The sequence below is a fragment of the Copadichromis virginalis genome, linkage group LG10 (assembly GCF_057382275.1).
Source record: "Copadichromis virginalis isolate Kocher_CV1m ecotype Utaka linkage group LG10, C_Virginalis_male_GT1.1, whole genome shotgun sequence".
Lineage (NCBI taxonomy): Eukaryota > Metazoa > Chordata > Actinopteri > Cichliformes > Cichlidae > Copadichromis > Copadichromis virginalis.
In genome coordinates, this window is record NC_140627.1 from 35,173,706 (window position 1) to 35,195,624 (window position 21,919).

The 21,919-nt window shown below is 45.8% G+C and overlaps 1 protein-coding gene across 3 annotated transcripts in view; it reads right to left on the minus strand.

The window, feature by feature from the left end:
• The window catches only part of LOC146700994 (arf-GAP with Rho-GAP domain, ANK repeat and PH domain-containing protein 1), a 28,972-nt gene extending 7,064 nt beyond the window's left edge, over nucleotides 1-21,908 (minus strand). The window contains exons 1-18 of one of the 3 annotated variants that reach the window (XM_085471269.1): nucleotides 21,793-21,908; nucleotides 18,791-18,867; nucleotides 18,174-18,217; nucleotides 15,315-15,818; nucleotides 14,964-15,056; nucleotides 14,696-14,879; nucleotides 14,096-14,200; nucleotides 13,918-14,022; nucleotides 13,496-13,556; nucleotides 6,213-6,333; nucleotides 5,743-6,007; nucleotides 5,438-5,637; nucleotides 4,370-4,455; nucleotides 3,212-3,394; nucleotides 3,052-3,120; nucleotides 2,865-2,964; nucleotides 294-350; nucleotides 33-159 (exon numbers count right to left, since the gene is read on the minus strand). In XM_085471269.1, coding sequence (XP_085327395.1) covers nucleotides 33-159; nucleotides 294-350; nucleotides 2,865-2,964; nucleotides 3,052-3,120; nucleotides 3,212-3,394; nucleotides 4,370-4,455; nucleotides 5,438-5,637; nucleotides 5,743-6,007; nucleotides 6,213-6,333; nucleotides 13,496-13,556; nucleotides 13,918-14,022; nucleotides 14,096-14,200; nucleotides 14,696-14,879; nucleotides 14,964-15,056; nucleotides 15,315-15,818; nucleotides 18,174-18,217; nucleotides 18,791-18,867; nucleotides 21,793-21,843 — 2,432 coding nt within the window. In that variant the 5' untranslated portion in view covers nucleotides 21,844-21,908. The other 2 variants (XM_085471268.1, XM_085471270.1) reach the window with 2 other exon arrangements.
• Between the last annotated feature and the right edge of the window lie 11 nt (nucleotides 21,909-21,919).

Consider the following 21,919-nt stretch of genomic DNA (forward strand, 5'->3'; position numbering starts at 1 on the left):
TGGTACCAGAGGTATTAGTACTGCATATTTACCCGTCTTTGAGGAAGACAGACAGGACTTCTCGCAGGTCGAGCACGTCGCAGGCTGCTGATTCGTTTTCTAGCGAGAAGAGAAAACGATCATCCTCCAGTTTCCCGTGAAGCTCCTCCTTCTCCTCACCTGCACAGATGACACAGGTGAGTGTTTGCTGATGTTTGGGTGGATCAAAGAGACTCTGACATATCACCACATTCATATTCATGTACAGCGTTTTGATCTCTGCGAGTGCACCTGGATTCATTTGAACTGCATACCTGAGGGGGCGGAGTCCAACCTCCTTCTACCTGCCAGCGGCTGGTGAGGCGGGACTTCTGAGCACAGAACACACACAGAGCGGCAGGTGAGCTCAGATCAGCATTTACTGTCACCTGTGTGTGTGTGTTACCTTTGTGTGTGTGTGTGTGTGTGTGTGTGTGTGTGTTACCTTTGTGTGTGTGTGTTATCTGTGTGCGAGTGTGTGTGTGTGTGTGTGTGTGTGTGTGTGTGTGTGTGACCTTTGTGTGTGTGTGTGTGTGTTATCTGTGTGTGTGTGTGTGTGTGTGTGTGTTATCTGTGTGTGTGTGTGTGTGTGTGTGTGTGTGTTATCTGTGTGTGTGTGTGTGTGTGTGTGTGTGTTATCTGTGTGTGTGTGTGTGTGTGTGTGTGTGTGTGTGTGTGTGTTACCTTTGTGTGTGTGTGTGTGTTATCTGTGTGCGTGTGTGTGTGTGTGTTATCTGTGTGTGTGTGTGTGTGTGTGTGTGTGTGTGTGTTATCTGTGTGCGAGTGTGTGTGTGTGTGTGTGTGTGTTACCTTTTTGTGTGTGTGTTATCTGTGTGCGTGTGTGTGTGTGTGTGTGTTACCTTTGTGTGTGTGTGTGACCTGTGTGTGTGTGTGTGTGTGTGTGTGTGTGTGTGTGTGTGTGTGACCTTTGTGTGTGTGTGTGACCTGTGTGTGCGTGAGTGTGTGTGTGTGTGTGTGTGTGTGTGTGTGACCTGTGTGTGTGTGTGTGTGTGTGTGTGTGTGTGTGTGTGTGTGTGTGTGTGACCTTTGTGTGTGTGTGTGACCTGTGTGTGCGTGAGTGTGTGTGTGTGTGTGTGTGTGTGTTACCTTTGTGTGTGTGTGTGTGTGTGTGTGTGTGTGTGTGTGTGTTACCTTTGTGTGTGTGTGTGACCTGTGTGTGCGTGAGTGTGTGTGTGTGACCTTTGTGTGTGTGTGTGACCTTTGTGTGTGTGTGTGTGTGTGTGTGTGTGTGTGTGTGTGTGTGTGTGTGACCTTTGTGTGTGTGTGTGACCTTTGTGTGTGTGTGTGTGTGTGTGTGTGTGTGTGACCTTTGTGTGTGTGTGTGTGTGTGTGTGTGTGTGTGACCTTTGTGTGTGTGTGTGACCTTTGTGTGTGTGTGTGTGTGTGTGTGTGTGTGTGTGTGACCTTTGTGTGTGTGTGTGACCTGTGTGTGCGTGAGTGTGTGTGTGTGTGTGTGTGTGTGTGTGTGTGTGTGTGACCTTTGTGTGTGTGTGTGACCTGTGTGTGCGTGAGTGTGTGTGTGTGACCTTTGTGTGTGTGTGTGACCTTTGTGTGTGTGAGTGTGTGTGTGTGTGACCTGTGTGTGCGTGAGTGTGTGTGTGTGACCTTTGTGTGTGTGTGTGACCTTTGTGTGTGTGTGTGACCTTTGTGTGTGTGAGTGTGTGTGTGTGTGACCTTTGTGTGAGTGAGTGTGTGTGTGTGACCTTTGTGTGAGTGTGTGTGTGTGACCTTTGTGTGTGTGTGTGACCTGTGTGTGAGTGAGTGAGTGTGTGTGACCTGTGTGTGAGTGAGTGAGTGTGTGTGTGTGACCTTTGTGTGTGTGTGTGACCTTTGTGTGAGTGAGTGTGTGTGTGTGTGACCTTTGTGTGTGTGAGTGTGTGTGTGTGTGTGACCTGTGTGTGAGTGAGTGTGTGTGTGACCTTTGTGTGAGTGAGTGTGTGTGTGTGTGACCTTTGTGTGTGTGAGTGTGTGTGTGTGTGACCTGTGTGTGAGTGAGTGTGTGTGTGTGTGACCTGTGTGTGTGTGAGTGTGTGTGTGTGTGTGACCTGTGTGTGAGTGAGTGTGTGTGTGTGACCTGTGTGTGTGTGAGTGTGTGTGTGTGTGAGACCTTTGTGTGTGTGAGTGTGAGTGTGTGTTACCTTTGTGTGTGTGTGTGACCTTTGTGTGAGTGAGTGTGTGTGTGTGACCTTTGTGTGAGTGAGTGTGTGTGACCTGTGTGTGTGTGAGAGTGAGTGTGTGTGTGTGTGTGACCTTTGTGTGTGTGAGTGTGTGTGTGTGTTACCTTTGTGTGTGTGTGTGACCTTTGTGTGTGTGAGTGTGAGTGTGTGTTACCTTTGTGTGTGTGTTACCTTTGTGTGTGTGAGTGTGTGTTACCTTTGTGTGTGTGAGTGTGTGTTACCTTTGTGTGTGTGTGTGAGTGTGTGTGTGTGTGACCTTTGTGTGTGTGAGTGTGTGTGTGTGTGTGACCTGTGTGTGAGTGAGTGTGTGTGTGTGTGTGACCTGTGTGTGAGTGAGTGTGTGTGTGTGTGTTACCTTTGTGTGTGTGTGTGACCTTTGTGTGAGTGAGTGTGTGTGACCTGTGTGTGTGTGAGTGTGTGTGTGTGTGTGTGACCTTTGTGTGTGTGAGTGTGTGTGTGTGTGTGACCTGTGTGTGAGTGAGTGTGTGTGTGTGTGTGACCTTTGTGTGTGTGAGTGTGAGTGTGTGTTACCTTTGTGTGTGTGTGTGACCTTTGTGTGTGTGAGTGTGTGTGTGTGTTACCTTTGTGTGTGTGTGTGACCTTTGTGTGTGTGAGTGTGAGTGTGTGTTACCTTTGTGTGTGTGTTACCTGTGTACTCGTTGACTCGCAGCAGCTCGGTCTGCAGAGCCTGATTGGCTCGCTCTGCCAGCAGGATGAGGGAGGGGGTCTGTGGGTCTGATGAAGACACCTGCACAGGTGAGAGCCTCAGATGAAGGAGGGAGTGTGTTATAAATGTTTAATAAGCTTAACGAGCATCATGAACACAGGACAGTACCTTTGCTCCGGAGCAGATCAGAGACATCGTTTCCTCCACGTCGTCAGTGCAGACCACCTGATACAGCCTCTGAAACACAAACACACACACCTGTCACACATATGACACCTGTGTAACGCCTCTGAGCGTGTGCGGTGGCTGAGCTGATTCTGGGTCAGACCTGCTCCATCATGGAGGGAAATGAGGCCAGAGCGTGCACTCGTCTGTAGCGCCCCCTGCTGTATTTATCCTTTATGAACTTTGACCTCTCCTCATCTGTGGACTCTGGGCGGAGCTGCTCTGCCGCTGGCACCGCTGGAGCCCACACCTGATTTGCCAGCTGGTTACCATAGGTAACGAACAGCTGGCAGAAGATTGAAGGTAAAAGTTAACTGCAGTTTCCATAATGTCCAGCAGAGGCAGCATTGACTCCAATGTTAAAACTCTACAGCAGAAATAAACATGTTTACAGCCTGAGACTAAAAAACTGGTCTCTATCCGGTCTTTAAGTCTGACGTCATTAGCCGTGTCTGGGCCCGGACTCAGCTGCAGGTCCATAAGCCAAACGGTCACTGTGGCTGCTCTTCCAGGTGTAACGGTTAAGTTTAACGTTCAGGCATCCATGAAAACTGAATTTATTAAACTTAACAGAGTTAGAAGTTAGCAAGGAGTTAGCTTGCTAGTTTCCGTCTAAATATAATATAGCCTGTCCCGACTGAGAGATTTCTAAAACAAATTCAAACGTACAGCTCTGCTATCGCTTCTGAAATAAATGAAGACAGAAAACTAAACAGCAGTGACGTTTGTAGGGTTACTTTAGTTTGGCTAGCTGGTATATAATGATGTGCTACGTGACCGCTAGCGACACAGCTATGTTAGCATAGCATAAACTTTTTTCCCACTCAATAAAAGTTCCCGATGATCAGGGACAAATGCAATCGCATGGCAGGATGCTGTAAACGGAGAACAACTGAGATAATCCATCCACAATAGTTAGTCATTCATATACTGCTGCATGGGCTGCAGTTACATCCTAAGGTTTTAAAAACTGAGCTTTAAAATGAACAGTGGTGATAAAAACTGAGAGAGGCCGACAGTGATCAGTGACTGTTTTTAGGGGCTTTTGAGAATAAATAGAACCAGATACAAAGCATTAAAACATGTTAAAAACACAACAGCCTTATTAAACGCAGAGTAGCAGGTTTCATCACGTCATCACTTAAAGACCTGATAGATCATAACAACAGTGGGTGGTGACAAAGGCAGCTGTAGCTGCTAACTGGCTGGTTGAACTGGGACTGTGTTTGTGTTGCACTGTGTTCAATCTCCACCCACTCACCTGTATCAATGGTTCAGTCCAGATTTTATTGTCCATCCTTAGACTGCGCACCTTCGACAGGTTGCTGCCCAGGCCTCGATGGTGACCTGAGAACATGTTAGCATTTTGCGTTCAGTGGGTTTTACAGAATCTCAGAATCTTTGTTGTCATTGTGCTTTCGAACAACAAAAACTGTATACAAACCAATTCACTACAAGTGAAAAAAGGGCAATTTTAAGAGGATAAGTATGTACAATAAATTTTAAACAAAGAAAAAATGAAATAAATAAATAAATGAATGAGACTGTCAGTAAGAATGAAAAAGTGAGGATAGGGTTGCTGCCCAGTGCTTTAGTCCTCAAATATTTTTTCTATTTAACAACAGAAAAGAAAATGTGTGAAGGTTGTGTTTTCGCAGTGATCACAGTGTATCAACAGTCTACAGGTGTGTGTTATCAGCAGGTGAGTTTTATTGACAGGTGTGTTTCCCTCAGACTACACACGTTTTATTGGCAGTGGTGAAACTGGAACGCTGGTATCGTTTCATTTAATCAGCATCATATAAACTGTTCCAGCTAACAGTCAGTGAGTCAGGCTCACATTTGGTTTTGTTTCTTTATCTCAGAGCTTTCTGCTCTGTTGGTTTGGACGTATGCTACTCCTGTGATATCACCGAGATCTTACAACAGTGTTTGTTGGTTTCTCTTCTGGGCCTTTAATGGCACTTTGGAGGATCTTCTGCACCTGGTTATATTTGCTCATTCACAGCATCCAGATTCTTAAGAGGACAGCTCTGAGTCTCTGATCTTTTAAAAACAGCACAGGGAGGTCCGGTCTCTTGGACATGAATCTGTGCCTTTGTTTTGGTAGATTAAAATCGATTTTGTGTTACATATTTTCCTCAATATTTTTATTTTCTGCCTTTTTCATACTTGTGTTCTGACATAAGTCCTGGGTAATGTCGCTTCTTTACGTCCGTGACCAACGATCGTTTGAATCCTGAAAAGGTTCACATCGATGCGTCTCATTCTGCTGTTACACAACCCTCTGCATTAATAATCTTAACGTGTACCAGGTGTGCTGTCATACCTGCACAGTGCTGACATATGACCAGCAGCAGATTGACCGAGGCCCACTCCGGATTGGCCGCACCACAGTCCCCGCACACCTTGTTGTACGGGTGTTCCCAGAGACGCAGGGCCACCTGACAGCAGGACAGAGCGCTCTGGATACTTGAAGACAGCCTGTCCACCCAGACGGACAGATCCTTGGACGAATCAACAGACAGGCTGTAGGTAGGGGGCGGGGTTAAAGAGAGGAGGATATAATTTTAGCAAACAAATAAACACCATACAGGTATGGACCGACAGGCAGACACACAGACGGGGGTTTACTTGAAGGTCTTGTATGGAGTGATGAGGCTAAACGAGTGTTTCCCCGTCGATTTGACCGAGGCCACATTCAGGGGGACGGTATACGAGGCCACACCCAGCTGGAAGCCCTCCTTGTTAGGGTAAATCCAAAGGTCATGACCCCAGAGGGCAGCATAAGCACGACCCCGCGGGTCCTTAAGGGTGATTTGTCCATGGAGTTCTGGGGGGGTGGGGCTTGGATTGCCTCGAGTGGCGAGAAGAGAAGTGACCCAACCGTCCTGAACCTCTGATAGACAAACAGAAGCAAGCAGAAAAAATATGAGGCGTGAAACAGGAAGCCGAGACCGCGGGTCTCTTTTATAATCGTGCTAAAATCGCTCACGCTATAAAACAAAGGCAGGTTTGACCAATCTGGTAGGAGCTGTCCCCAGTCGTCTTCCTGTGTTGGGTCAATAGAATCCAGTAGAAACCAGAAGAGTCACTGTTCTTACCTTCACTATGAGCCATGAAGTCATAATGCTTCTTCCTGAAGTAAACAGAGAATCTGCCTTTGTCCAGTTTCTTCACGTTGGTGATACTGGAGACATGAAACAACACCTCGCTGAACCGGTCCTAAAGAGCAAAGCAAACGAGTAAATCGCTTTGGCTGAAGTCATTAGATTAGATTAGATAAAATAAAACTCTATTAATCCCCTGGTTGGGTTCCTCCTTCGTTTTCACACAGCTGAATAAACGTCAAACAGAAAACTGATAAAACAGAAGTGTGAGATCGTCGAGAGTTTACACCAGTGTCCTGATATATTTTAGACAGCAAGGAGCAGACGGACGATTCATTAAACTCCACCGAGACAATCTGGACATTTCATTAAAAGTTTAATAAACTGTCATCTGCTCTTTATTGTTAGTTAGCACCTTAAACACTTCAAGCTGTGAGCTAATGACAGTAATATAAGAGCAGATTCATGCTGGTTGTAATTGGCTGTACGTTTTATGTCTAATCATGCATGATCTGATTAGTCGACTATCAAAAACAGGGGCGAAGCCTGGGGGGGGGCTTACTGGGCTTAAGCCCGGGTTGTTTTGTCAGAAGCCCGGGGTCTTTTGGAGTGTAATTTTTTCATAGTTAGATGTCTGGCTGACAACTGTATAAAACAAAAAGTACACACAATATTCGAAGCACATAGTGCACACTGTGGGAATTTACGACTGTGCATGAATCCCCCCTGATATTGGTATGATCCGAGCTCAGGCACTAAGCGACTGAGCGAGGGGGCGGGGCAGCTGCTGCCTGTGAGTGCGCTGTTGGAGAAACGCAGCCAGCCATAGTAAGGAGAGCTTAAGTTTGACCAGGTACCAAAGCAAATCATTCGTACCGTACAAATAATGTAAATATGACGGTGCATCACGAAAGATTGATATCAAACTGATCACTTGACCAATATTACGTTACTCGCTCTTCGAGTGAATCAACAAATGGCGAAATGAAAAGCCGAACAACAACAACAGCTGTTTCTATAGAGAGTCTTAGCTTACGTGTGTTTATTTCATATTTTCAGTTCTTACCCTCCCCGACTAAATCGGTTTCAGTTATGTACTGAAATATAAGAATGGACATTAGAGGCTTCTTTCAAAGAAAAAACTCAGGTAAATGTTATTTTATATATTATGCTTTGTATGTTGTTCAGTATATTTCTATGCAAAACAAGAGGGATTTCAGTACACAGCAGGATATTCACATTTGTAACCAGATATTTACACTTTAGGGAGAAAACATAAAACATTTTTACTGTACAACATCAATTTAGAGTAAACTTTTGTTTTAGATAAATATTGAAACATCTTTTGAATCAGTTAAATTTCAGAATAAAGAGAGACAGAGCTTCTATTTTTATCACTTTGATCAAATGTAGGAGTACATTGATGATGTGCAGAATTATTAGGCAAGTTGTATTTTTGAGGAATAATGTTATTATTGAACAACAACCATGTTCTCAATGAACCCAAAAAACTCATTAATATCAAAGCTGAATGTTTGTGGAAGTAGTTTTTAGTTTGTTTTTAGTTTTAGCTATTTTAGGGGGATATCTGTGTGTGCAGGTGACTATTACTGTGCATAATTATTAGGCAACTTAACAAAAAACAAATATATACCCATTTCAATGATTGATTTTTACCAGTGAAACCAATATAACATCTCCACATTCACAAATATACATTTCTGACATTCAAAAACAAATCAGCGACCAACTTCTTCCTGTACCACTGCTTGAAGAAGGTGTCTTCCAGAAACTGGCAGTAGGACTGGGAGTTGAGCTTGACTCCATCCTCAACCCGAAAAGGCCCCACAAGCTCATCTTTGATGACACCAGCCCAAACCAGTACTCCACCTCCACCTTGCTGGCGTCTGAGTCGGACTGGAGCTCTCTGCCCTTTACCAATCCAGCCACGGGCCCATCCATCTGGCCCATCAAGACTCACTCTCATTTCATCAGTCCATAAAACCTTAGAAAAACCAGTCTTGAGATATTTCTTGGCCCAGTCTTGACGTTTCAGCTTGTGTGTCTTGTTCAGTGGTGGTCGTCTTTCAGCCTTTCTTACCTTGGCCATGTCTCTGAGTATTGCACACCTTGTGCTTTTGGGCACTCCAGTGATGTTGCAGCTCTGAAATATGGCCAAACTGGTGGCAAGTGGCATCTTGGCAGCTGCACGCTTGACTTTTCTCAGTTCATGGGCAGTTATTTTGGCCTTGGTTTTTCCACACGCTTCTTGCGACCCTGTTGACTATTTTGAATGAAACGCTTGATTGTTCGATGATCACGCTTCAGAAGCTTTGCAATGTTGAGACTGCTGCATCCCTCTGCAAGATATCTCACTATTTTTGACTTTTCTGAGCCTGTCAAGTCCTTCTTTTGACCCATTTTGCCAAAGGAAAGGACGTTGCCTAATAATTATGCACACCTGATATAGGGTGTTGATGTCATTAGACCACACCCCTTCTCATTACAGAGATGCACATCACCTAATATGCTTAATTGGTAGTAGGCTTTCGAGCCTATACAGCTTGGAGTAAGACAACATGCATGAAGAGGATGATGTGGACAAAATACTCATTTGCCTAATAATTCTGCACTCCCTGTATACCAAGTTTATTGTTAATTAATAATAAACTGCAGACGATTCCATTCTGCGCTGAAGAAGCTTCTGATTGGTTAGTAGAGTCCATGTGAGTAAACTGGTGGCACAGCTGTGGATGCATATAAGGCAAAACACAGAGGCTGTTTCTGTGACATGGGAACATCAAGAGATGTCAACCAAAACAGCAGGAACAGAACTGTGGAGCTCCATAAGTGTGGCTCAGTTTGAATACAATTTGGTGCCATTTACAAGAAATACAGACAGTTTCTCTCTTTACTCTTAAAGTTAACAAATATGTTTTTATATTTATCTAAAAAAATAAACATTTAGTCTGATTTGATGTTACAATTAAAAAAGTGCTTTTATCTGAAGAGTAAATATCTGGTTTCAACTGTAGATTTGATGATTGTCAGCACAAAGAGGGAACAAGAGCAGGTGAGACACACCTGTTAGTCACATGGTTGTTTGCCAAAAGTATCACCGTATCACAGGTCCTCATGTATCTCGTACCTCGTGTTTCTTTTTAGGTTTGTTATTTTTCAAATTCTATATTTATTAAGTTATGCAGCTTGTTTGCACAACAAGGCTGAATAATTATAGAAACTTTTCTGAATCTAAACAGTGGACTTTGGTAGAATTAAAAAATAAGTGTAGTGCAGGTCTGATGATTTTCAGTGCTGCTATCATCTAGTTCTGATTCTGGTTCTGTCTTGGTTAAGTCCTCAGTAGTGCTGATTTTGAACTGTTGTAGTCCTGTTTTAATTCTGGATCAGTCCTGGGTCTGGTTGAATCGGGGTTTAGTCCTCGTGTCTTGATACAGCCCGACTTTGTTCTGCCTCGCTGCTTAATTAAAAAACTAGTTTAAGGTGTCCTGCACATGTGATATATATTTTTCCCTCTATGAAGTCATTCTTTTTTGAACAAAACTCAAAACAGAGCCAATTAATCTTTCAGTCATTTCTAACCCCCCCCCCGGAAAAAAAAATCCCACCACCCTTTTGGGCTAAGCCCCGGGTGTTTCAAATGTCTGGCTCCGCCTCTGATCAAAAATAATCGTTTGTGGCAGCCCTAATGTGGATGCTAAAAATGACAGCCTCAACATGGCATTTAATCTGTTATTAGACCCAATTGGCTTCTCTCAAAATGTAAAAGAACCCACCCACCACTAGGGATGGGTATCGTTTAGGTTTTATCCGAGGCCGGTGCCAAACGGGTACTTTTGAAACGGTGCCGGTGCTTAAACGGTGCTTGAACTGGTGCTTTAGCTGTTTTTTTTTTTTAAATAACAATGTTAGCCTTTTCTGCAGCTATGGGCATATATGGCATCACTCTTAGCTGGAAGCAGTGCTTAAACAATGGAAAAAACTCAAACTTTGTCCAAAAACCTCTCATGTTTAACTGTTTTCCACTTTTTCTTTGGTCATTTTGGCCTTTTTGGCCAGGGTGAAGGGAGTATCTGCCATCAAACAAGAAGACAGCCGCATGTAACTACGATCTCTAATAATCAGCTGCAGTGGCTTGCAAAAGTATTGGGCCCCCTTGAACTTTCCCACATTTTGTCACATTACAGCCACAAACATGAATCAGTTTTATTGGACTTCCAGGTGAAAGACCAACACAAAGTGGTGCACACGTGAGAAGTGGAACCAAAATCAAACATGACTCCAAACATTTTTTACAAATAAATAACTGCAAAGTGGGGTGTGCGTAATTATTCAGCCCCTTTGGTCTGAGTGCAGTCAGTTGTACATAGACGTTGCCTGATGAGTGCTAATGACTAAATAGAGTGCACCTGTGTGTAATGTCAGTACAGATACAGCTGCTCTGTGACCCAAAGCGCTTTACAATGCCACTATTCATTCACTCTCGCATTCACACACTGGTGGAGGCAGCTACAGTTGTAGCCACAGCTGCCCTGGGGCAGACTGACAGAAGCGAGGCTGCCATATTGCGCCATCGGCCCCTCTGGCCAACACCAGTAGGCAGTAGGTGAAGCGTCTTGCCCAAGGACACAACGACCAGGAAAGAGAGCCCGGGGATTGAACCGGCGACCTTCTGGTTACAGATACGCTTACCAACCCCCTGAGCCACGGTCGCCTGGAGCTCACAGGCCGAACAAGGAGAGCGCCGATCAGAAATGCAGCCAAGAGGCCCATGGTGACTCTGGACGAGCTGCAGAGATCTACAGCTCAGGTGGGGGAATCTGTCCACAGGACAACTATTAGTCGTGCACTGCACAAAGTTGGCCTTTATGGAAGAGCGGCAAGAAGAAAGCCATTGTTAACAGAAAACCATAAGAAGTCCTGTTTGCAGTTTGCCACAAGCCATGTGGGGGACACAGCAAACATGTGGAAGAAGCTGCTCTGGTCAGATGAGACCAACATGCAAAACACTATGTGTGGATGAAAACTAACACTGCACATCACTCTGAACACACCATCCCCACTGTCAGATATGGTGGTGGCAGCATCATGCTCTGGGGGGGCTTCTCTTCAGCAGGGACAGGGAAGCTGGTCAGAGTTGATGGGAAAATGGATGGAGCCAAATACAGGGCAGTCTTGGAAGTAAACCTCTTGGAGTCTGCAAAAGACTTGAGACTGGGGCGGAGGTTCAGCTTCCAGCATCAACGACCCTGAACATAAAGCCAGGGCAACAATGGGATGGTTTAAAACAAAACATATCCATGTGTTAGACTGGCCCAGTCAAAGTCCAGATCTAAATCCAATCCAGAATCTGTGGCAAGATCTGAAACTGCTGTTCACAAACGCTGCCCATCTAATCTGACTGAGCTGGAGCTGTTTCAAAGAAGAATGGGCAAAGATTTCAGTCTGTAGATGTGCAAAGCTGGTAGAGACAGACCCTAAAAGACTGGCAGCTGGAACTGCAGCAAAAGCTGGTTCTACAAAATATTGACTCAGGGGCTGAATAATTACGCACACCCCACTTTGCAGTTATTTATTTGTAAAAAATGTTTGGAATCATGTATGATTTTCGTTCCACTTCTCACGTGTGCACCACTTTGTGTTGGTCCTTCACCTGGAAGTCCAATAAAACTGATTCATGTTTGTGGCTGTAATGTGACAAAATGTGGAAAAGTTCAAGGGGGCCGAATACTTTTGCAAGCCACTGTATGTACCACAGGCCTTCAAGCTGGCTGTAGTTAAACCTTTACTCAAAAAGCATCTCTAGACCCAGCAGTCTTAGCTAATTATAGGCCAATCTCCAACCTTCCTTTATATCAAACATCCTTGAAAGAGTAGTTGTCAAACAGCTAACAGATCATCTGCAGAGGTTTATTTGAAGAGTTTCAGTCAGGTTTCAGAGCTCATCACAGCACAGAAACAGCTTTAGTGAAGGTTACAAATGATCTTCTTATGGCCTCTGACAGTGGACTCATCCCTGTGCTTGTCCTGCTAGACCTCAGTGCAGCGTTCGATACTGTCGACCATAATATCCTATTAGAGCGATTAGAACATGCTGTAGGTATTACAGGTACTGTGCTGCAGTGGTTTGTATCATATCTATCTAATAGACTCCAGTTTGTGCATGTAAATGGAGAGTCCTCTTCACACACTGAGGTTAATTATGGAGTTGCACAGGGTTCAGTGCTAGGACCAATTCTGTTTACATTATACATGCTTCCCTTAGGCAGCATCATTAGAAGACATAGCATACATTTACACTGCTATGCAGATGACACCCAGCTCTATCTGTCCATGAAGCCAGATAACACACACCAATGAGTTAAACTGCAGGAATGTCTTAAAGACATAAAGACCTGGATGGCCGCTAACTTTCTGCTTCTTAATTCAGATCAAACTGAGGTTATTGTACTCGGCCCTGAAAAGCCTAGAAATATGGTATCTAACCAGATTCTTACTCTGGATGGCATTACCCCCATCTTATCTCAATGACCTTGTAGTACCATATCACCCTATTAGAGCACTTTGCTCTCGCTCTGCAGGCCTACTTGTTGTTCCTAGAGTATTTAAAAGTAGAATGGGAGGCAGAGCCTTCAGTTTTCAGGCCCCTCTTCTGTGGAACCAGCTTCCAGTTTGGATTCAGGAGACAGACACTATCTCTACTTTCAAGATTAGGCTTCAAACGTTCCTTTTTGCTAAAGCATATAGTTAGGGCTGGACCAGGTGACCCTGAATCCTTCCTTAGTTATGCTGCAATAGACGTAGGCTGCCGGGGGATTCCCATGATGCACTGGGTTTTTCCTTTCCAGTCACCTTTCTCACTCACTATGTGTTAACAGACCTCTCTGCATTGAATCATATCTGTTATTAACCTCTGTCTCTCTTCCACAGCATGTCTTTATCCTGTCTTCCTTCTCTCACCCCAACCAATCACAGCAGATGGCCCCGCCCCTCCCTGAGTCTGGTTCTGCTGGAGGTTTCTTCCTGTTAAAAGGGAGTTTTTCCTTCCCACTGTCGCCAAAGTGCTTGCTCATAGGGGGTCATATGATTGTTGGGTTTTTCTCTGTATCTACTGTACAATATAAAGCACCTTGAGGCGACTGTTGTTGTGATTTGGCGCTATATAAATAAAATTGAATTGATAGGTCCACACAGTGAGACAGGTACACAGAGTGAGGTAAATAACACAGTGAGACAGGTGAGAGATGCCAGCTTACTGTGCGTTTCTTCCACAGAGACATCAGCTGTCCGTCCAGCGTCGCCCATAATACATTATGTCTGTTAAAGGCAGAAAACAAGTTCATCATCCATTCAACTGACAAGTAAGCAGTCACATGATTTTGGGTCCCCTGATTAGCCCAGGTTAGCTGGTTCTGCTCATACTATAGGAAACATGAGTTTCTAATGGGATTTTGTTTCAGCGAACGAGACAGGTGAGGCCAAAAGACCAGAAAATGAAGAACCTTTTATGAAGATCTTTAGGTGCTGATACATGATAAATATCCCAACAGTAGATAGTACGGACCACTCGAGAACCTAGTCTTTGTGGACACCCTTTAGGTTTTGAGGCCCAGGCCGACTCTGTCCTGGAGTGAATCTAAAGCACGACTTGTGAAACCTGTGATGGCCTTGACATTACCTGAAGCCTTTCCAGACGTCCAGCCAGCTTGCCCGGACGACAGGGCTCTGAGGAGTAGGTTTCCCGCTGGCGCCCTTCTTCCTTGACACTCGGATGGTGGCCGCCCTGCAGGACACACCCACGTTAACACTTTGAAGGTCGATTTAGTTTTGCAGGCGTTGTGCGTAGTTGTGTTTACCTCGGTGTCTTCTGTCTGACAGATTTTCCTGATCGGCCTGCTGTGTTGGGAGGGGGCGGGGCCGGCCGAGTAGGTATCAAACGAAAGGAAGTATTAGTCGAGATTCTGCAGAACAAACACAACGACACCATGAGAAAGATGTTTCAAACCCTTTAAGGAGCTTTACATTGTAAGGTAAACCCTACAGTGATACAATTTACCGACACGTTCTCATCCCAAAAACATTTCACGCCAGGTGACAAACCGTCAACATTACGTTTTTTCCTAAATATAATATCAGATAGTATGAGAACCGTTTGGACTCAATCTACACATGTTCGTTCATTTTCCTAAAATCGCTTGGGAGAACACTATTTAACGTCATTAAAGTGCTGGTTAGGGTTAGGAACAAGGTTATGGTTAAGGATAAGGTTAGGTTTAGGGCTGGAACGTCTGTTTCCGCAGGACTGTCACTGGATTTCATCCATAACCCGGCGTGTACCATATGAACACGGAAGGTCACCTTTCGCGTTCCTCAGGAACGCCGCACGACTTGACAAAACATCAGGATGTTACGCCTCGGGAGTGAGAACGGTCTGAATTCACAGTAACCATACACACTTGTCATTGTTGGTCGTCGGGGCAGAACGAGGATCTGCTTCAGCTGTAGAAGGAGCGGGGCTAACACCTGATTCTTCCTCCTCATTGGATGACTCAGATTCAGCTTCCTCTTGGGTCGTCCAGCAGGCCAACGTGGTGTCCGACGGGTTTTCTGCTCTGGTGCTATGAGGACCTGGAGATAAAACTGGAACCAGAACCAGGAAAAACTGAAGCAGTTGGAAGCCAGTGGGAAGAAGCCCAGCAGAAGAAATACTAACAGTACCTTCACCTGTTAACCCTGCAGCACCCTCTACAGGTGGCAGCGTGACTGCAGCAGTCGGGTCTAAAGCTGATGTCACCAGCTGTGACAGCGCTCCAACATCTGGACACAGGTTCAGAGGAACACAAAGAGCATGTGTTAGTTCTTCTTACCCTCAGAAAGGGCTGAATCCTTTTAAGCTTGCAGAATGTTTAACGTTCAGGTGACCTAAAGCTGTGCACCACCTCAGGTGATCACCTGCACCCGACCTCCTGACACTTTCTACCAGCTGGAAGTGAAGCTGCACTCTAACTGTGGATCATACCCTCCTGATGTTTATATAAAAATTACACACAAACGTCCTTTTTCTGGTGGTCGTACCTGTCATTGCACCTGTACGAGCATCTCCAGCTCCACTTCCCGTCAGCGAGGGTGGGTGGGGTTTAGTATTTGGGAGGGGTGGGGCTGATGGAGAGAAGCTCACAGCAGGGTTACCCACACTGCTAACAAACCCCGCAAAGCTAGGAATGTTAGCCAGTGAGTTAAAAATGCTGTCCAAGCTAGGAGCAGGTGCAGGTGTGGTGGAGGGGGCGGGGCTTAGCACAGCAGTATCTGTGTTAGCACCAGGTGGCATTGGATTGAATGACGCAAGGTTAGCCTCAGTGCTAGCAGCTTCTGCTAAGTCAGGTATGTGGGTGGTAATGCTATTAGCTATGCTGTCTAAGGAGGGGGGAGCAGAGGGTGTGGAGGGGTTCCAGGGGGCGGAGCCTCCAATGGAAGCAGCGACTCCTGCCAGTGACGGGATGTTGGTGGCGATCACGCCAGTGACGCCGTCCAGAGTTGGCAAGGTGAGGCTACGACTCAGTGCACTGTGAGCATCTTCATCTGAGGAGGACACATGACATCAGCTTCATCATTATTTCACAACAAAAAGCTCAGAAACTTTCACAATAAGACTTCAATAAAGATCACTGACATTTTCACAATAAGAGTCTTGTAATACCAAATGATGATTCACAATAAAAATGCTAAACTTTCATTTAGACTTTTACGTTTAGAGAACAGTGAAAAAGACTATCACAATAAAAGGTCAGCAATATTAGTGATACTTTCTCAATAATAACACCTGCAATATAATTACAGGGGCTTTCAGAGTAAGTCATCTAATAATACACTGGAATGTCACAATAAGTGTGACAGCATGGGGAGCTTCATGAAAGAGTCCTTCAGAGTAAGAGTCTGGTAATGTTCCCTGGAGAGACACTTTCATAATAAAAGCTTCCTGGGCAGAGCTCTATGGGGCAGTAGAAGGACGACCAACACAGTCTCACTTTGTGAATTTTTCCACCGTCTTTGAAGTGATCTGGTCGGAGCAGCCCGGGACATGACGTGACACGATCTTTACAGAGATTATCTGATTACCACAGGAAGACAAACTGGTTTGAGATAATCACTTGTGATATCTGAACAAACAGTGGGAGGAGTTTCCCTCGCCCGAACAAACAGGTTCACCGGCTCGCATTGAAAAAACGCCAGCAGCTGACTGGTAGGATGAAACTGACGAGGTCCTGCAGCTTTTATTTTGGTCTCTCACTTCCTGTTTGGATGCTCAGGTCTTCACATGTTTGTGTTTAACCTCCTGTTTCATTCTTTCCTTCGTGTCTCGTGTGTTTGATGAAGTCGTCCTCTTTGTAGGAGCTGAAAGAAGCTGGACCATCTTCAGTTCTTAGCATTTGATCCCAGAGTCTGCTGAATCATCATCACTGTATCGTCGGGGTTCAGCAGTGTAAGACTGACTGTGTTGGTTAGAGAGGAGATGATTCCAAGATGATTCCAGGGTGATTTCAGGCTTTCCTGCATCTTAAAGGAACCCTCTCGCTCACTCAGACCTGCTGCAGGTTTGGACCGAACCAAAGTGTCATCATGGATCAGGAGCAGTAAGGACGTCACACACATGCTCTGTTCTGTTTCAGGGGTGTCAAACATAAGGCCCGGGGGCCAGAACCAGTCCAGTCTGCTGCATGTCTTTGGAAAATGTGAAGGAGAGCAGAGATTTATAACTGTTACCTGTGTTAGAGCCTTACCTCCACTGTGGCCCTTCACACACGCCAAAGACATTACTAACTGATAAACAATGAAAGGACAGAAACCACCTACACGACTGTTTTTCTCCTGGATGAGCATCTCAGGGATCCGGTGTTACAGAGCAGTTTCACTGGTGTGGAGCCCACTGTGATCTAGAGCCCACTGTGATCTAGAGTGGGCTCCACACAGCCCACCGTGTAAGGTCAATTTCACATCCCTGTGCCTTCTCTACTCTGTGTGTGTGTGTGTGTCTGTGTCTCTGTGTGTGTGTGTGTGTGTGTCTCTGTGTGTGTGTGTGTGTGTGTGTGTGTGTCTCTGTGTGTGTGTGTCTGTGTCTCTGTGTGTGTGTCTGTGTCTCTGTGTGTGTGTGTGTGTGTGTGTGTGTGTGTGTGTGTGTGTGTGTGTGTGTGTCTGTGTGCGTGTGTCTGTGTGTGTGTGTATCTATGTGTCTGTGTGCGTGTGAGTCTGTGTGCGTGTGTATCTATGTGTCTGTGTGTGTGTGAGTCTGTGTGTGTGTGTGAGTCTGTGTGCGTGTGTATCTATGTGTCTGTGTGCGTGTGAGTCTGTGTGCGTGTGTATCTATGTGTCTGTGTGTGTGTGTCTCTGTGTGTGTGTCTGTGTGTGTGTGTGTGTGTGTCTCTGTGTGTGAGTCTGTGTGCGTGTGTCTGTGTGCGTGTGTATCTATGTGTCTGTGTGTGTGTGTGAGTCTGTGTGCATGTGTATCTATGTGTCTGTGTGTGTGTGTGAGTCTGTGTGCGTGTGTATCTATGTGTCTGTGTGTCTGTGTGTGTGTGTGTCTGTGTGCGTGTGTATCTATGTGTCTGTGTGTGTGTGAGTCTGTGTGCGTGTGTATCTATGTGTCTGTGTGTGTGTGAGTCTGTGTGCGTGTGTATCTATGTGTCTGTGTGTGTGTGTGTGTGTGTGTGTGTCTGTGTGTGTGTGTGAGTCTGTGTGCGTGTGTATCTATGTGTCTGTGTGTCTGTGTGTGTGTGTGTCTGTGTGCGTGTGTATCTATGTGTCTGTGTGTGTGTGAGTCTGTGTGCGTGTGTATCTATGTGTCTGTGTGCGTGTGTATCTATGTGTCTGTGTGCATCTATGTGTCTGTGTGCGTGTGTATCTATGTGTCTGTGTGTGTGTGAGTCTGTGTGTGTGTACCTGGACTCTGAACTGCTGGCTGTAGAGTTCCCTCAGCCTTGGCACTGAAACACAAACGTTAGGACTCAGTTTCTGCTGTGATTGGTTGTCCTGTGGTCACATGACCAAGCAGTGATGTCACAGCTGTGACAACAACTCCACCTTCTACAAAGACACAAGAGAGCGAGGAGAAGAAAAAGCAAAAGAAGAGGACGAAGGAAACACCTCAGACAGACCGCGGCTCAGAGGTCAGAGGTCGCAGCCATGACTGATGTGTTATATGTGAACCCAGCTGCTACTGTAATCTGATTACAGACTACGTTCAGATGATCAAACTGGGAACAAAACAGCTGAGCTCAAACATGTGTGAAGACGTTTGTGTCGTCTGTTTCATGCAACCGTACGATTATGATTCCGACACAGTATCAGTAACACACTCGACCACATCCACACTAAACTCTGCAGTACCACACACCACCACCTCTACTTCCTGTTTACTGTCCCTCCAAAATAAATCCTAACTCAGGCTGGACTCTGAGCTGATTTGCTGTCTCTCCGTGTGAGCGAGATATGAAATCAGTGAAATGAGACTGAAGCACAGATTTCATTATAGTTGGCAGATTTAAAGATTATCTGACCTTCCCAGTGAGGAGGTGGAGCTTCGATTTCCTGTCGAGTAACAGCGGCGAGGCTTCGGGATGGGAGGAGTAGACATCTGCTGGACAGGAAGAGCCGTTAGTGATCTGATCATTGTGATTGGTTTTCATTCAGAAGCTGATCAGAGGAGTTTTTAACAATCCTCGTTTGGATGGAGGCAATTATCTTTGACCTGAACGTGGAGCCTCCGACCTCACGTTTCACTCTGAAGCTGAAACTAGTGAGATCACAGCGGGCACGTCACAAGTTTGACAGGCGGTGCGCTCCAGTGAAGGGAACACGGCGAGCAGCACGATGCTCGCCGAGAACGAAGAGGAAAGCTTTCATTACAAACATGAAACACTCCCATGATTCCCTCTGCTCAGCAGCTCAGAACAGATGTTTTAATGACACAAGCCAGTCACATGACCCGGTGTAGCGCCAGGTCAGACAGCATCAGTGATTAGAGATGTCACAGTCAGAGTGCTCAAATCCAGCTGTGAGCGCACAGCTGTGTGACGCCTTCAGAGGAAACAGGGAGAGTCTGACTTCAGGACGAGCTCCTCCTCAGGAGGAACGCAGAGAGGAACTTCAGTTTCACAGTAAAACGTCTGCATTTAAACACGACAAAGCCGAGCTCGTCAACAAACCTCGGTGTAAGTCAGAGTGAAACACACAGTTTCTTTGACTCTCTGCTGATCTGTTCATGGAGACTACAGGACACTCACACACACAGAGCAGTTGTTACCTTGGCGTCCGTCAGCTCCTCTGGATCGGGACCTCAGTCACCTGCGTGCCTGCTTACCTGTCTGAGCTGTGAGCGTGTGCTGTGTGTGCGTGACGTCATCGAGCTGCGGCTCCACCTGCACTCATAAACACAGAGCGTTAAATCCACCCTGTGTGTGTGCGTGTTTAGGGCGGCGTTCTCAGTGCGACACGTTACATGAACACTTGGTGTGTATGAACAGACGTGTGGCCTCCTGATGTGATCGACTTTTACAGGCCGCTGGAGCCTCGGTGCAGCCTGAGCACGACTCCGTGTCACACACAGGTGAGAACAGGTGAGGCTCCTTTAAGTCAGCTGATCCAACTCTGACAGTTTTACAGTGAAGTCTCACCAGTCAGACCGGCACAGGTGTGGCTCACCTGTGTGTGTGTGTGAGACTCTTCTTCGTGGGTTTAAACAGGTTGAGCCTCAGGTGTGTGTGTGAAGGAGGACAGAGAGGTAACCTGAGCAGCTCAGTGTGTGAGGAATGTCTTTGACCTCTGACCTCCTGAGAGCTCCACCTGCTGGCTGCTCTGCAGCATTACCATGTATTTAATTTTTGTTGTTTATGCCTTTGTATATGTACAGCACTCTGTGAACCCTGGTTTTATGTTAAAGTCCTTTATAAATAAAGCTGGTGTGGTAGTTTCAGCTGTAACCATTGTACAGGTTTCTACTGGGAGCACTGGTGTGGATGTGACCGTGCAGATGAACTCCATCGAGCACTGACAGCAGTCTGTTAGCATCAGGCAACAATAGGCAGGTGGTCAAACAGGTAAAACAAACATGCATGAGCTATTTCATCAGAAACAACACGACAACCATTAAACTGCAAATATGTACGTTAGCTTAAACAGCCGACAAATGACTGCAGTGTAGTAGAGAATACAACTACACGGTATTATTAGCAGTGAAATTACACAGACTGCTTTCCAGCGCACACGTGACGTCCACCTGTGTCGTTGACCCAGGGTTTTTGAGTTTATTATATTATTTATAATTTCTAGTCTTTGGGTTTTTGTTAGAGTCATGTCTTATGGTTTGTCTCTGTGTAATCCTTAGTTGCTGTCTCCCCTGTCTGCTATATCCCCGTGTCCAGTCAGTGTCAGTGTCTGCCCTGGTCCCACCTCTGTGTTCCCTCTGTTGTAGTGCCTGAATGTGAGTCTGTGTCTTTGTTCAGTCTGTGTTATGTGTTTCCTGTTTTACTTTGAAGGTCTCTGTCTTATCTCAGTGTGTTCAGGTTACGCTTCCTTGTCTCGTCAGTCCTGATTTCTCCCAGCTGTGCCCTCCTTCTGTGTCTCATTCCCCTCGTTACTTCCCAGCGTATTTAAACCCTGTGTTTCTCTGAGTCAGTGTCGCGTCGTCCCTCATGCTGTGTGGATCGCGCTGTGTCTCACTGTGAGTTTTGTTTATGAGTTCCCAGTTTAGTTTGCTGTTTTATGACTTTCCCCTGCCAGCAAATAAAGCTGAGTTTTTTTGTGTTTAAACCTCATGCCTGAGTGCCTGCATTTTGGGTCCAACTCCTGCCTGCCACACAGCGACTCATGACACAACCTTCCCACTACAGTCAAACATACATCGTCACACAAATCAACATCTGCTAAGTTATTAACTTCAGCCAGCAGAAGCAGCAAAGTTATAACTTCGGGGCAACACAGTGGCTCAAGAGTTCGTCTTGTAATCGGAAGGTTGCCGGTTCGAGCCTGGCTTGAACAGTCATTGTGTCCTTGGGCAAGACACTTCACCCGTTGCTTACTGGTGATGGTCAGAGGGCCCGGTGGCGCCGGTGTCCGGCAGCCTCGCCTCTGTCAGTGCGCCCCAGGGTGGCTGTGGCTACAATGTAGCTGCCATCACCAGTGTGTGAATGTGTGGATGACTGGATGTGTAAAGCGACGAGTAAAGCGCTATACAGATACAGGCCATTTACCATTCATTGCTTTGTTTCACACAGGAGGCAGAATTATACCCGAGAGTCCGGTACTTCTGATCGAGGCCTTGTTTTGTATAGATGCATCTATAATTGTTACTCCTGCACAGCTGCTGTGGAGCACCATAACTTTGTTCTACGTGTCCAGTGACAAGAAAGGGCTGTTCTATTCTATTCTATTCTATTCTATAATAATTTTATCCGAGCTGAGAGTCTTCAGCCAACTGTTGTTTGTAACCGGTGACCTTTGACCCCATATATTAAACCACACCCATCATCTTTAAATACTCACTGTGGATTTACTACTGTACCTGAAATGCTACAGTCGACGCTCCCTGATGGCAACATCCTCTTTCAGACATGCTCTCAGGAAGTTTCAGATGTTCACCAAGTGCTGAAGAACAGGTGAGTGACCTGACAGGTAAGAGGAGGAGGAGG